General features: G+C 47.3%; 1 protein-coding gene across 11 annotated transcripts in view; it reads right to left on the bottom strand.

Moving 5' to 3' along the window:
- The window catches only part of LOC139227778 (DENN domain-containing protein 2C-like), a 216,265-nt gene that overhangs the window by 44,813 nt on the left and 157,360 nt on the right, over positions 1 to 14,092 (bottom strand). For all 11 annotated transcript variants that reach the window (XM_070858815.1, XM_070858811.1, XM_070858814.1 and 8 more), the window contains 3 exons: positions 10,900 to 11,009; positions 7,379 to 7,448; positions 6,112 to 6,189 (listed from right to left, as the gene is read on the bottom strand). In XM_070858815.1, the coding sequence (XP_070714916.1) occupies positions 6,112 to 6,189; positions 7,379 to 7,448; positions 10,900 to 11,009 (258 nt within the window). The remainder of the gene's footprint in view (positions 1 to 6,111; positions 6,190 to 7,378; positions 7,449 to 10,899; positions 11,010 to 14,092) is intronic.

The raw sequence follows: 14,092 nt of genomic DNA on the forward strand, positions 1-14,092 counted from the left end.
CACCCTTGCATTGACCGGTCATTCACTTCTACTGATCACCTGCATCGTTTCAAGTGCTAATTTAAAGCAGCCTGCAAATGGGGCTGGGATCAGTTTTTTATATTCTGGTGCAAGGATACTTGCAGCTGCTGCTGAATGAGGGCCAATCTTTGGACCCAATAGCTCAAATTGATTTTCAGCTCAATCACTTGTGCGATCAGTTAAACGAAATTACACTGCTGACTGGTCATCACTCTGGCCCCTCTCCCCAGACACAAGAGAAGCTGCAAAGGAAACACTCGGAAACTCCTTAAAATATACCAGACTCAGGCCAGAAACAACAGGCTGAAGTAACACCCAGCCTCATGGCTGTTTCCTGCATGCTTCCTACTTTAGCACTTCCGAGTTTTGTTTGGCCAGGAATTAGTCGTGGTCTTTTATCTGGCGGATTGTGCGTCAGGGCAATACTTCCGGGACCTCGATGGAACTGCTGAGATTTTCTCCCAAGCGAGCGGGGCTGTGATCAGGAAGTGGAGATGAAGTTATTTAAAGACTTGGTCTTGCTTCCCCCCCCCAACACACACGCCCCGCACACACACACAGAGCAGCCACCAGATGTAATTAGTTTTCCACGCATCTCGACACCAGAGGCTTGGAGTGGGTTGAAAAATGGTAAATCGACTTAATTTAACCCTAAAGCAGGGAGCAAACATATGGAGACAAAGAGCAATATAATAGCAGTGTTTAAATTAATGGAAAGATGGGACAGGGGAGATAGAAGCAGACACGTTTCCTGCAGTTGAGTGGTCAAGAATGTGGAGCCATAGACACATGCTTAAATGTAATTGATTTAGATCAGAGTTCAGGAGAAACCTCTTCACAAGGAGTTATGAGGCTGTGGACTTCACTCCCAGGGTTCGTGATTGAGGCAGACACTACATCAACATTCAAGATTACAGTAGATAAAGGGATATCGGAACAGGGCGGGTAAATATGATTAGAATTATTTGCTCGTGTCGAGGGTGTCATGTATCTTACATTATTATATATAACTGTATCCTAACATGCTATACATGACTGTAATAAGATATGACCTGTAACCACCAGCATACCTTACCACCAGGGGTGCACTTGCAAGAGACAGGTGTATAAGCACAGGTCTCAGGCAAGTGCAGCATTCCAGAGCTATGAAATAAAGGTGCAGGTCCAGAGTGACCTTGACTTCACTACATGCCTCGTGTGAATCTGTACTGAGGGGACAGGATTTTACAGTGGCAACGGGTTACGGGATTACAGAATCCACAGAATGGCGAACAACGGATCAGATGATGAAAAGTACAATGCTGGAGACAATTGGGAGGACTTTATAGAAAGGCTCCAGCAAAGCTTTGTAACCAAAGATTGGTTAGGCGACGATAAGGCAGACAAGAGAAGAGCCCATCTCTTGACCAGCTGTGGCTCGAAAACATATGCTTTAATGAAGGATCTGTTGGCACCTGAGAAACCAGCAAGCAAATCATTTGAAGAATTGAGCACACTGGTAAGAGACCACCTGAAGCCAGCGAGCAGCCGACACATGGCCAGACACAGGTTTTACAACTACAGACGCTGTGTGGGCCAGAGCATACCCGACTTCGTGGCGGAACTTCGGAGGTTGGCTAGTTTATGTGAGTTCGCCGATGAACTGAGGAGAGAAATGCTGAGAGACTTTTTCATTGAAGGAATAGGCCACGCAGGCCTATTCCGAAAGCACATAGAGACCAAGAACCAGACCTTAGAGGCAGCAGCACTGGTTGCACAGACATTCTTGGTAGGAGAAGAAGAAACGAGGTTGATTTACAATGCAGGTACGACAACTGACGAAATATCGGAACAAGAAGTTCACAGCACTAAACAAGCTGCTACCCCCACACACAGACAAAATTGGGAGAACAGGCTCTCGACAGCAGGCAGAAGCCATCAAGGGCCACAGGAACGGCCGTTCACACCTCATCAACCCACAATGCAAGCAATCAACTACAAACTGAGAGAAGCTCAAGAGAGGTCAGCCAGACGCAGCTCATTCTTTGGGAACACTTTGAACAATGGAACAGGTCTGTGCTGGAGGTGTGGGGGTGGGCACTCGTCAAGGGGATGTCGATTTCAGCAGGCTGTTTGCAGAAATTGTGAATATACAGGGCATTTGGCCCGCATGTGCAAAAAAACTACAGCTCGGCTGGTATACGAATCGGATGGGTCGGAAAGCGGACGAGAAGATGGTGGGGACAGTACCCGGGACACCGATGTACAGCGAGTCAACACGATCAATGGCCGCTGCTCCTACAACAGGACGCCTCCTATAATGATGAGGGTCCTACTCAACGGGATATCTGTCAACATGGAGCTGGATATGGGAGCGAGTCAATCTCTCATGGGCGCTCAGCAATTTGAACAACTGTGGCCACATAAAAGAGACAGACCAAAACTCACAAGGGTCAACACCAAACTAAGGACCTATACCAAAGAAATCGTACCAGTCCTCGGCAGCGCCATGCTCTCTGTCACGTACAAAGGGACAGTGAACCGACTTCCCCTGTGGATTGTCCCCGGAAACCCCCCCCAGCACTGCTGGGGAGAAGCTGGCTGGCAAAACTAAACTGGAAATGGGATGATGTCCATGCCATGCCATGTCATTAGAGGAACGGACCTCTTGCTCAACAGTTATAAAGCGATTTGAACATCTCTTTCAGCCAGGTGTGGGCACGTTCAAAGGGGCCAAAGTCAAAATCTACATCACACAGGATGCTAGACCGGTCCATCACAAGGCCAGAGCTGTACCCTATGTGATGAGGGAAAAGATTCAACACGAATCTAGACAGGCTTCTGCGGGAAGGCATTATATCACCTGTGGAATTTAGCGACTGGGCAAGTCCCATCGTCCCAGTCATGAAGCCTGATGGATCCGTACGAATCTGTGGGGACTACAAATCTACCATAAACAGAGTCTCCTCACAGGACCAGTACCCGCTGCCCAGAGCGGAGGACTTATTTGCCACATTGGCTGGAGGTAAATTTTTCTCAAAATTAGACCTCACATCTGCGTATATGACGCAAGAATTGACCGAGGAATCCAAGCTACTCACCACCATCAACACACATCGAGGCCCTTTCATGTACAATCGATGCCCATTCGGCATCAGGTCGGCAGCTGCCATATTCCAGCGCAACATGGAGAGTCTGCTCAAGTCCATCCCGGGGACGGTTGTATTTCAAGACGACATACTTATCATGGGCAGGGAAACCGACTCACATCTCCGTAATTTGGAGGAAGTACTAAAGCGGTTGGATCGGGTAGGCCTACGAGTCAAGAAATCCAAATGCCTGTTTCTCGCACCAAAGGTTGAATTTTTGGGCAGAAGGATTGCCGCTGATGGAATCCGCCCAACAGAGTCCAAAATAGAAGCAATTCGCTTGGCATCCAGGCCCCGGAATGTCTCAGAACTGCGCGCCTTTCTCGGGCTACTCAATTACTTTGGGAACTTTATGCAGAACTTAAGCACGTTGCTGGAGCCTCTCCATGTGCTACTCAGGAAGGGGTGCGATTGGTTTTGGGGGGACACCCAGGAACGCGCCTTCAATAAGGCACGCAACCTTCTGTGTTCCAACAGTGTTTTGACTTTCTTTGACCCAGGTAAAAAGCTAGTTCTCACATGCGATGCGTCAGCGTATAGGGTTGGGTGCGTTTTGCAACATGTCAATAGTGCGGGCAAATTACAACCCATATAGCTTATGCCTCCAGGTCACTTTCGCGGGCGGAGTGCGGCTACGGAATATTAGAGAAGGAGGCGCTCGCGTGCGTGTACGGTGTCAAAAAGATGCACCAATACATTTTTGGGGCCAAGTTCGCATTGGAAACCGACCACAAGCCCCTCACGTCCCTCCTATCCGAGAGCAAGGCAATAAACGCCAATGCCTCGGCGCGAATTCAACGGTGGGCACTCATGCTGGCGTCCTACGACTATACCATAAGGCGCAGAACAGGCACAGACAACTGTGCCGACGCACTCAGCAGGCTACCCCTGGCGACCACGGAAGTGTCTGTCGAACAGGACTGTGAGATAGTCATGGCAATCAATGCCTTTGAGTCCACAGGTTCGCCCATGACGGCTCGCTAAATCAGAACCTGGACCGCCAACGACCCCACGTTATCGTGAGTAAAAAGATGTGTCCTAACCGGTGACTGGGCAGAGGATCGCGATGCCTGCCCCGAGGAATTAAAACACTTTCACAGGCGCATGCATGAGCTATCACTACAAGCAGACTGCCTGATGTGGGGCAGCCGAGTAGTCATGCCTCTGCAAGGCAGAGAGGCATTTGTCCGGAAGCTCCACCGCGAGCACCCGGGGATCGTTCTCATGAATGCTATAAGCCAGATCCCACATCTGGTGGCCTGGTATTGACGCGGACTTGGAGCTCTGCGTCCGAAGATGCACCATTTGTGCCCAACTCAGCAATGCCCCCAGGGAGGCTCCCTGGCCTACCAAACCGTGGTCGCGGGTGCACGTAGACTATGCGGGCCCATTCATGGGCAAAATGTTCCTCGTAGTTGTAGATGCATTTTCAAAGTGGATCGAATGCACCATTTTAAACTCGAGCACAACCTCCACTGCTGTGGAGAGCCTCGCAACCATGTTTGCAACGCACGGAATCCCTGACATATTGGTCTGTGACAATGGTCCGTGCTTCACCAGCGCAGAATTCCAAGACTTTATAATTGACCACGGCATAAATCACGTCAAGATGGCACCGTTCAAGCCGGCCTCCAACGGCCAGGCGGAGAGAGCAGTGCAAATCATTAAACAAGGCATGCTTCAAATCCAAGGTCCCACACTGCAGGGTCGCCTGTCGCGACTGCTGCTGGCCTACAAATCTCGTCCGCACTCACTGACTGGGATCCCCGCCGCGCAACTGTTGATGAAAAGGACTTTAAAAACAAGGCTCTCATTAATCCTCCCAGACATGCACGAAATCGTTGAGGCAAAGCGCCGTAAGCTGACTGAGTACCATGACAGAAATTCGAGGGGGAGATGGAATGAGATAGGGGACAAAGTGCTTGTACTAAACCATAGCAGGGGTCCCAAATGGCTTGCAGGGACAGTAACGGGCAAGGAAGGAAACAGACTACTGGTCGTACAAATGGACAATGGCAAAACCTGCCGGAGGCAAGTAGACTAAGTCAAAAGCAGATTTATCAATAACACTGCGGAACCAGAGGCAGACTACAATGTGGAACTCGCACCACACCTGGTGGACAGACAGAGGGAACAACTTGGGGAGGCGAGTCAACAACAATCACACCAATCAAAACAGACAGCCCAGGCGAGATACCAGCAACCACACCCAAAGAAAAACAGACACCAAGGCAAACAACTGAATCACAATTCAGACGCTCCACGCGAGAGCGTAGACCACCTGAGATACTGAACCTATAAAGATAAGAAGACCTTGGGGAAGGGTGATGTCATGTATCTTACATTATTATATATAACTGTATCCTAACATGCTATACATGACTGTAATAAGATATGACCTGTAACCACCAGCATACCTTACCACCAGGGGTGCACTTGCAAGAGACAGGTATATAAGGATAGGTCTCAGTCAAGTGCAGCATTCCCGAGCTGTGAAGTAAAGGTGCAGGTCCAGAGTGACCCTGACTTCACTACATGCCTCGTGTGAATCTGTACTGAGGGGATAGGACTTTACAGAGGGCAAATACCAACACAGACTGGTTGGGCCGAATGGCATGTTTCCGTGTGGTAACTTCTGTCTAAGGTCTTGCCCTTAGTTTTGTGTAACAACCATTAGCAGTTTGGTTTCCCACTGCCGTTACCAGGTATGAAGCAACATCACGTCTAAAAACAATGAGCATCCCAATGGAAATTCCGCCCCATGAGCTGCCGGTCACCTCTGTGCTGGCTGTGGGTCAAAAATCCTGTATTACAGCAGGAACGAGCTGGTAATGGGGGAGGTCATGTGGGCGCAATTCACGACACACTAAATTCCCCATCTGGGCAATCTCCAGAAGGAGCACCACTGCCTGTACCCAATTCCCCTGTGGGGGGTGATGCGGTGTTTTAGATTCGCTCTTACCTTTGAGAAGAGGTTGAAGCAGCCTAGCCGACTGACAATACAATAAACCTCCGGCAGCCTTTTACCTTTCCCATTCGGCTAAAGGCAACACAAGAAATAAAGAAGATTAAAAGGATTCAACCAAAAATGTTTGGTAGTATCATAATTAGAAGTACTGTTTGGAACAGAGCTCTGTGCCATAAGGTGGCAATCTAACATCCCCCCTCACACACACACACACACATAGTGGTTCAGACTACCATTCCCCACAGTGAGTGGTTCAGTCCACTCTCTCCTCACTAAGTCCACCATCCCCCCTACATACGGAGTGGTTCAGTTCACCCTGCCAACCCCCCCCCCCGCCTACTATCCCCACAGAGGGCGTGGTTCACCCAATATGGCAAGTGACCAGGCTCATGTGTTTACAATGGCCCAGAAATCGCGGCCTCCCGATGTCCTTACGGAGTTTCTATGGACCCGTGAAGGTTTCAGAAAAGCCGGTTTTTGGTGCGCTGAAAACCGGCTTTTCCGATCTGTCAAGTTTCTGGCTTGACAGACCTCCCGCATCTCTGGAGCGAGGACATTCCCACGGCAGAGATTGAGCTATTTGCCCTGCGAATGTCCTCAAAACTCTTGCGCCTGGTCAAAGCAGGCGCATAGCCTACTTTTACCAGCGTAAGAGTTTAAAAACATATCAAAATAAAATTTAACACAAGTTTATGTTAAAAACCCTGCCCACTCATGTAATTTTATTTTAAACCATAATTAAAACTTTTTTTTTAAATCGGCAAATTTTTTTTTTCAAAAACATTTCCATCAACTTTAATTTCTATAGTGTATTTATGTGAGGTGTTTTTTTTTAAAAAATTGTTTTATGTAGCGTTTGGATGTTTCTCATTCATAGTAATAGGAGTTTCGAACTTACCAAACTCCTATTATTATGAATGAGAATATACTATACCTGATTGGTTGCTCAGAGCCATGTGACTCCAGCTCCAAACCTGCACACGTCCAGATGTGCACGCACTGCGATGCACAGTCAGGAGAAACCTCCGGACCGGGATCTCGTGTGGGCGCAGCAGCTTCAGCTAGGTGCGCTTCTTTTTTCCAGAATCCAGTCGAAACCGGGATTTCTGGGCCAATACCTATTTAATAGTGTAATTTTACATATGGGGCCCTGGGTACACCAGACGTTACTTGATTCAGCCAGTATATATTTTGTACAAATCCCCCACGTTGTTCGCATTTACACCGTTCACCTATCACGTGAATGGGACAAAGGACTCACCAAGAGCTTCCGGCAGTATCCAAACCTCCTGCTTCCGTCCTCACCAGTCAGTACGAAGGAAAAGGTTTCACTGTTGACACAACGAACAATAATGTGATAACAGCCACTGAGTTTGTCGTTTGAGAACATCCCACAGCAAACTGATATACAGACATGACGACTCACTATCAGTATCTACACGTACCATCATTGGCAGAGGAAGAGCCCATTATCAGCGACATCACCTGCTTTAAAATCGGCTGATTTAAAAACTCCAGGGAATCGCCCCTCAGTCACCATTGTTGCCTGGAGTGTAACATTTTAAATTGGTGGATTTTCAGTAGTTGTGCACTGCTAATAACCAAACAAGACCAACATTGGGCTTATCTGTCTGCCTCTTCCATATAAGCCCATGATTCTTCTCCTTCCCCCCTCCCGCCCCCACCACACAATCATATTGTCTAACTGCCCCTTCAAGTAGTCCACAATATTTGCCTCTACTCCCCTACCCAGAGACCACTGAAGTACTGATCACCCTGTGTGAACAACTCCTTCCACCTTCTCAAGGGCAATCAGGGATGGCCAATAAATACTGGCCTTGCCAACAACGTCCACATCCCGTGAATGAATTAATAAAAATTCCTGACATCAGTCCTTTCCCAGTTTATACCTATGTCCCCTTGTCCTGCACTTGTGGCTTAACAGGATTAACCTTTCTCGTGTCTCAGATACCCCTAATAAGGTCCCCTCTCATTCACCTCCTGTCAGGGTCCTGTGGGCTTGGCCTACAGGAGAAAACGGTCCCTCATTTTGTATAAATTAGCAATCTCACTTAAAGAAGCCATGGATGCTTGGTATAGGAAACATTTGTGTCACAGATGTATTCGGGGACACTCATCTGAGCTGTGTCACAGATGTATTCGGGGACACTCATCTAAGCTGCATCATGATGTTGGGGCAGGGTAGAGGGAGCTTCACTGAATCGAGCTCTGCTATCCTTGACCAGGAAGTGCATGATGTTGAAATGGGACGAGTCTCATTACTCAGCACTGAAATCCTGCTAAGTACAGATACAGTCATTAGGTTCAGGTACACTCTAGTGACTGCCATGTATGACTCTGAATGAACCCGCACACACCTCCTGTCTGGTCAGGCAGATTGTTTTTTTTCAGGTCCTCATTTACACCCAGTTCATTACTAGCAGCCTGTACTGAGCAGAGACCCCAAGATGTTCTCTTTTTCCCAGTGCGCCACCAAGAATTCAATATTTAATCTTCTTTATAGGCAACTGGACATGCCTAGGTCTGAGACAAGGTACAAACTGAGAAGAGGCCCCTTCTAACAAACCACCTATCATCATAAGAGCATCATCAACACTTGCCTTTAAGTCCTACTCATAAGAACATAAGAATTAGGAACAGGAGTAGGCCATCTAGCCTGCTCCGCCATTCAACAAGATCATGGTTGATCTGGCCGTGGACTCTGCTCCAATTACCCGCCCGCTCCCCGTAACCCTTAATTCCCTTATTGGTTAAAAATCTATCTATGTGTGATTTGAATACATTCAATGAGCTAGCCTCAACTACTTCCTTGGGCAGAGAATTCCATAGATTCACAACCCTCTGGGAGAAGAAATTCCTTCTCAACTCGGTTTTAAATTGGCTTCCCTGTATTTTGAGGCTGTGCCCCCTAGTTCTAGTCTCCCCGACCAGTGGAAACAACCTCTCTGCCTCTATCTTGTCTATCCCTTTCATTATTTTAAATGTTTCTATAAGATCACCCCTCATCCTTCTGAACTCCAACGAGTAAAGACCCAGTCTACTCAATCTATCATAAGGTAATCACCTCAACTCTGGAATCAGCCTAGTGAATCGTCTCTGTACCCCCTCCAAGGTTAGTATATCCTTCCTTAAGTAAGGTGACCAAAACTGCACGCAGTACTTCAGGTGCAGCCTCACCAATACCCTATACAGTTGCAGCAGGACCTCCCTGCTTTTGTACTCCATCCCTCTCACAATGAAGGCCAACATTCCATTCGCCTTCCTGATTACCTGCTGCACCTGCAAACTAACTTTTTGGGATTCATGCACAAGGACCCCCAGGTCCCTCTGCACCGCAGCATGTTGTAATTTCTCCCCATTCAAATAATATTCCTTTTTACTGTTTTTTTTTCCCCAAGGTGGATGACCTCACATTTTCCGACATTGTATTTCATCTGCCAAACCTTAGCCCATTCGCTTAAACTATCTAAATCTCTTTGCAGCCTCTCTGTGTCCTCTAAATAACCCGCTTTCCCACTAATCTTTGTGTCATCTGCAAATTTTGTTACACTACACTCTGTCCCCTCTTCCAGGTCATCTATGTATATTGTAAACACCCAGCACCGATCCCTGTGGCACACCATTAACCACCGATTTCCAACTCGAAAAGGACCCATTTATCCCGACTCTCTGCTTTCTGTTAGCCAAGCAATTCTCTATCCATGCTAATACATTTCCTGAATCCGCGTACCTTTATCTTCTGTAGTTAACCTTTTGTGTGGCACCTTATCGAATGCCTTTTGGAAATCGAAATACACCACATCCATCGGTACACCTCTATCCACCATGCTCGTTATATCCTCAAAGAATTCCAGTAAATTAGTTAAACATGATTTCCCTTTCATGAATCCATGCTGCGTCTGCTTGATTGCACTATTCCTATGTCGATGTCCCGCTATTTCTTCCTTAATGATAGCTTCAAGCATTTTCCCCACTACAGATGTTAAACTAACCGGCCTATAGTTACCTGCCTTTTGTCTGCCCCTTTTTAAACAGAGGCGTTACATTAGCTGCTTTCCAATCCGCTGGTACCTCCCCAGAGTCCAGAGGTGAGCATATAATCTAGGTTGACACTCCCACTGCAGTGCTGAGGGAGTACTGCATTGTCTGCCGGAGGTGCCGTATTTTGGACGCAATATTAAACCAAGGCCAGGTCTGCCCACTCAGGTGGACATAAAAGATCCCATGGCACTATTTTGAAGAAGTGCAGGGGTGTTTATCCCCGGTATCCTAGCCAATATTTATCTCTCAACCAACATCACAAAAACAGATTATCTGGTCATTAACACATTGCTGTGTGTGGGAGCTTGCTGTGCACATACTGGCTGTTGCATTTCCTATATTACAACAGTGACTACACTCCAAAAATACTTCATTGGCTGTAACATGCTTTGAGACACCCAAAGGTCGTGAAAGGCACAAGTCTTTATTTTTCTTTCCTTTGCCTGGAATTTCCTCGGAGCTGCTCCCAGTCCACTGTTGCAACTGTGCCGGAAATCCCGTCTACGCCCATATATGTGGCTTCCAACACACTTAGTCAAGCCACGGCAGCGGAGGGGGAGCAGCTCCAAGGAAAATTACCGCCTATTAATCTCCTGAAGTAAAATTTACAAAGCTGCTGCAAGCCAATGGTAAAAAGATTTGGGAGATTATTTCAACCGCTTTTACACGGCAGGTGGCAGAGATTTCATGAGCAACAAACACCCCACGCGGTAAGAGTACCTCATCAGTTGGGAAACTGCAACCCATTCGCTGACATCAGGAAAGCAGAATTGTGGGATCGCTTTCAGTCTTTCCTCAGCGTCACGGGCCTGCCTTGTCGACTTCTCCAGCTACACCAGAACAAACGAACAAGCCTCTCATAAGTAACCATGGACTAATACAGCAAATATACCCAGGTCACAAGTTCTTTTTGTTTCCCATATGACAATTCCCCCCCCCACATTGGAGCCGTTGGCTTCTAGGTGACGCTTAGTTCCATGGGCATCAGTTGTTCTCTGGTACCATACCTGAGTGGCTGTTTTTCATGCAAGAGCTTAGGCTGGCTTTTCATCACAAGGGCAAAGAGCTGGATCTAAAGCTGTGAAAAATTTCTATGTTGCCATCACAGCAATGTTCTGGTCACACCAAACATGTAGCAACGTGTTCTGTTTTGGTCACCTCGCCCCACAAATGACAGACATGCATTCGAGCTATGCAAGCGAAGGATGTGGGTTTGCACCCCTGATTCCCTGCATCAGTTTCCCATTTCCAGCTCGCTACCAAAGGAGGGGATGGAAAGAGACAGCCAACTTGCTCCTGCAGACACACTGGCTCCATACAGAGGGAAAATACTTTGAGGTTCCGCGTTCTGTTTCACTAGATAGTTTTTCACTATGCCTTTAATTTATTGAATTGAACCGGAGTTACATATTATAGCACGATGTATAACTCCACGAATCACCCAGGTTACATTCATCCAAGATCCAGTTAAAGGGTCGGTTGTTAAAATGATGTTGCTTCTTCAGTCTTGGATGGACTATTCATCTGACATAATTTGGATCTTTGCATCATCTGTTGGACTGTGAGTTCATCCAATGTGCACACAGCAACAAGGCAGACTACGTTGGACAGTACATGAACTTAGACACCTCATGCATGGATTGAATAGGTTGATGCACCGTGGGATTAACAATGACCTTTTATCGAGCTACATACTGAAAATAATATGGGACACTCATTGTACTCTCCTGATCACTCTAATACTGTATACTGTATATTTCAGGCTAAACTACAAAAGCAGATGTAGTGCAATAAACATTTATACAGAAACAAATAACTAATGCAAGAGTAATACATGAAAGTAACTGAGTAATCATTAATCCTACAGCACTTTTAACCAGCTCAGTCTATGCATGGGAAATACAAGCTGCAGCTCATAGATGGCATGGGTCTGCCTTGGAAACTGCTTTGTTGCTATGTGTATGAAGAGTGTTGGGAGAAAAGCCTGAATTGTAACAGACCTCACAGTTCAACAAATGATACAAAAAATTCTAACATAGCTGAAGGAACAATATTAATTTTAACTCCCTACCACATGGAGTAGTTGAGGCAATTAACAGATGCATTTAAGGGGAAGATAGATGAGGGAGAAATGAATAACAGGATATGTTGATAGGGTGAGATGAAGTAAAGAGAGTGGGAGGAGGCTCATGTGGAGCATAAACACTGAATGGCCTGATTCTGTAAATCCTATGTAATAATAAAAATGTGAGGTATTATTTTAAAGCTCCTTTCACTTCATATTTCTTACTATTTCTTCATAATCTGCTCTGGGGATCTTGTATGGGTAATCTGTTGTAACTTGGAGATGAAGGCACATTCTTGGTTCAATGTATTGGAGGCTGGTGATTACTGTGCTGTTGTTGATGCTTTTGAAGAATAGCATTGGCAGTGGGAATCTCACCGTTACATTTTAAAAGGAGGGGGGCCAAGGCCTGTGATGCAACACAGCCAAGGAGGTAAGTCAGGAACTAGCCACGAGATGACCTGAAGCTTGTGTTTTAAAAGACTATAGACCACAAGGGAGGGAAGACCGAGGAAATGGAAGGGATTCTGAGAACAGGGAAAGAATTAATTAAGATTTGGAGAGAGCAGTGATTCAAACCAGTGAGGATGTAGGGAGGAGGTGGAGTGCGTGCGTAGGAAGGCAAAAGAGAACCAAGAACAGTTGAAATGCAGGAAGTGGTTCAAAGCTGGAGGGCGAAAGGGATCGATCACCTGTCAGGTGACAGCAGTGAGAGTGAGAACACTGTCCCAGTCCAGTGAGGCACTGAGCTCAGTGACAGGGAACACAGTCCCAGTCCAGTGAGGCACTGAGCTCAGTGATAGGGAACAGTCCCAGTCCAATGAGCTCAGTGATAGAGAACACAGTCCCAGTCCAGTGAGGCACTGAGCTCAGTAATAGGGAACAGTCCCAGTCCAGTGTGGCACTGAGCTCAGTAATAGGGAACAGTCCCAGTCCAATGAGGCACTGAGCTCAGTGACAGGGAACACTGTTCCAGTCCAGTGTGGCACTGAGCTCAGTGACAGGGAACACTGTCCCAGTCCAGTGAGGCACTGAGCTCAGTAATAGGGAACAGTCCCAGTCCAGTGTGGCACTGAGCTCAGTGATGGGGAACAGTCCCAGTCCAGTAGGCACTGAGCTCAGTAACAGGGAACAGTCCCAGTCCAATGAGCTCAGTGACAGGGAACACTGTTCCAGTCCAGTGTGGCACTGAGCTCAGTGACAGGGAACAGTCCCAGTCCAGTGTGGCACTGAGCTCAGTGACAGAGAACACTGTCCCAGTCCAGTAGGCACTGAGCTCAGTAATAGGGAACAGTCCCAGTCCAGTGTGGCACTGAGCTCAGTGATGGGGAATAGTCCCAGTCCAGTAGGCACTGAGCTCAGTGATAGGGAACAGTCCCAGACAAAGAGCTTAGTGATAGGGAACACTGTCCCAGTCCAGTAGGCACTGAGCTCAGTGATAGGGAACAGTCCCAGACAAAGAGCTTAGTGATAGGGAACACTGTCGCAGTCCAGTGTGGCACTGAGCTCAGTGACAGGGAACACTGTCCCAGTCCAGTGAGGCACTGAGCTCAATGATCGGGAACAGTCCCAGTCCAATGAGCTCAGTGATCGGGAACAGTCCCAGTCCAGTGTGGCACTGAGCTCAGTGATCGGGAACAGTCCCAGTCCAGTGTGGCACTGAGCTCAGTGATCGGGAACAGTCCCAGTCCAGTGAGGCATTGAGCTCAGTGATCAGGAACAGTCCCAGTCCAATGAGCTCAGTGATAGGGAACACTGTCCCAGTCCAGTGTGGCACTGAGCTCAGTGACAGGGAACACTGTCCCAGTCTAGTGAGGCACTGACCTCAGTGATAGGGAACAGTCACAG

This window comes from Pristiophorus japonicus, chromosome 17 (genome assembly GCF_044704955.1).
Source record: "Pristiophorus japonicus isolate sPriJap1 chromosome 17, sPriJap1.hap1, whole genome shotgun sequence".
Lineage (NCBI taxonomy): Eukaryota > Metazoa > Chordata > Chondrichthyes > Pristiophoridae > Pristiophorus > Pristiophorus japonicus.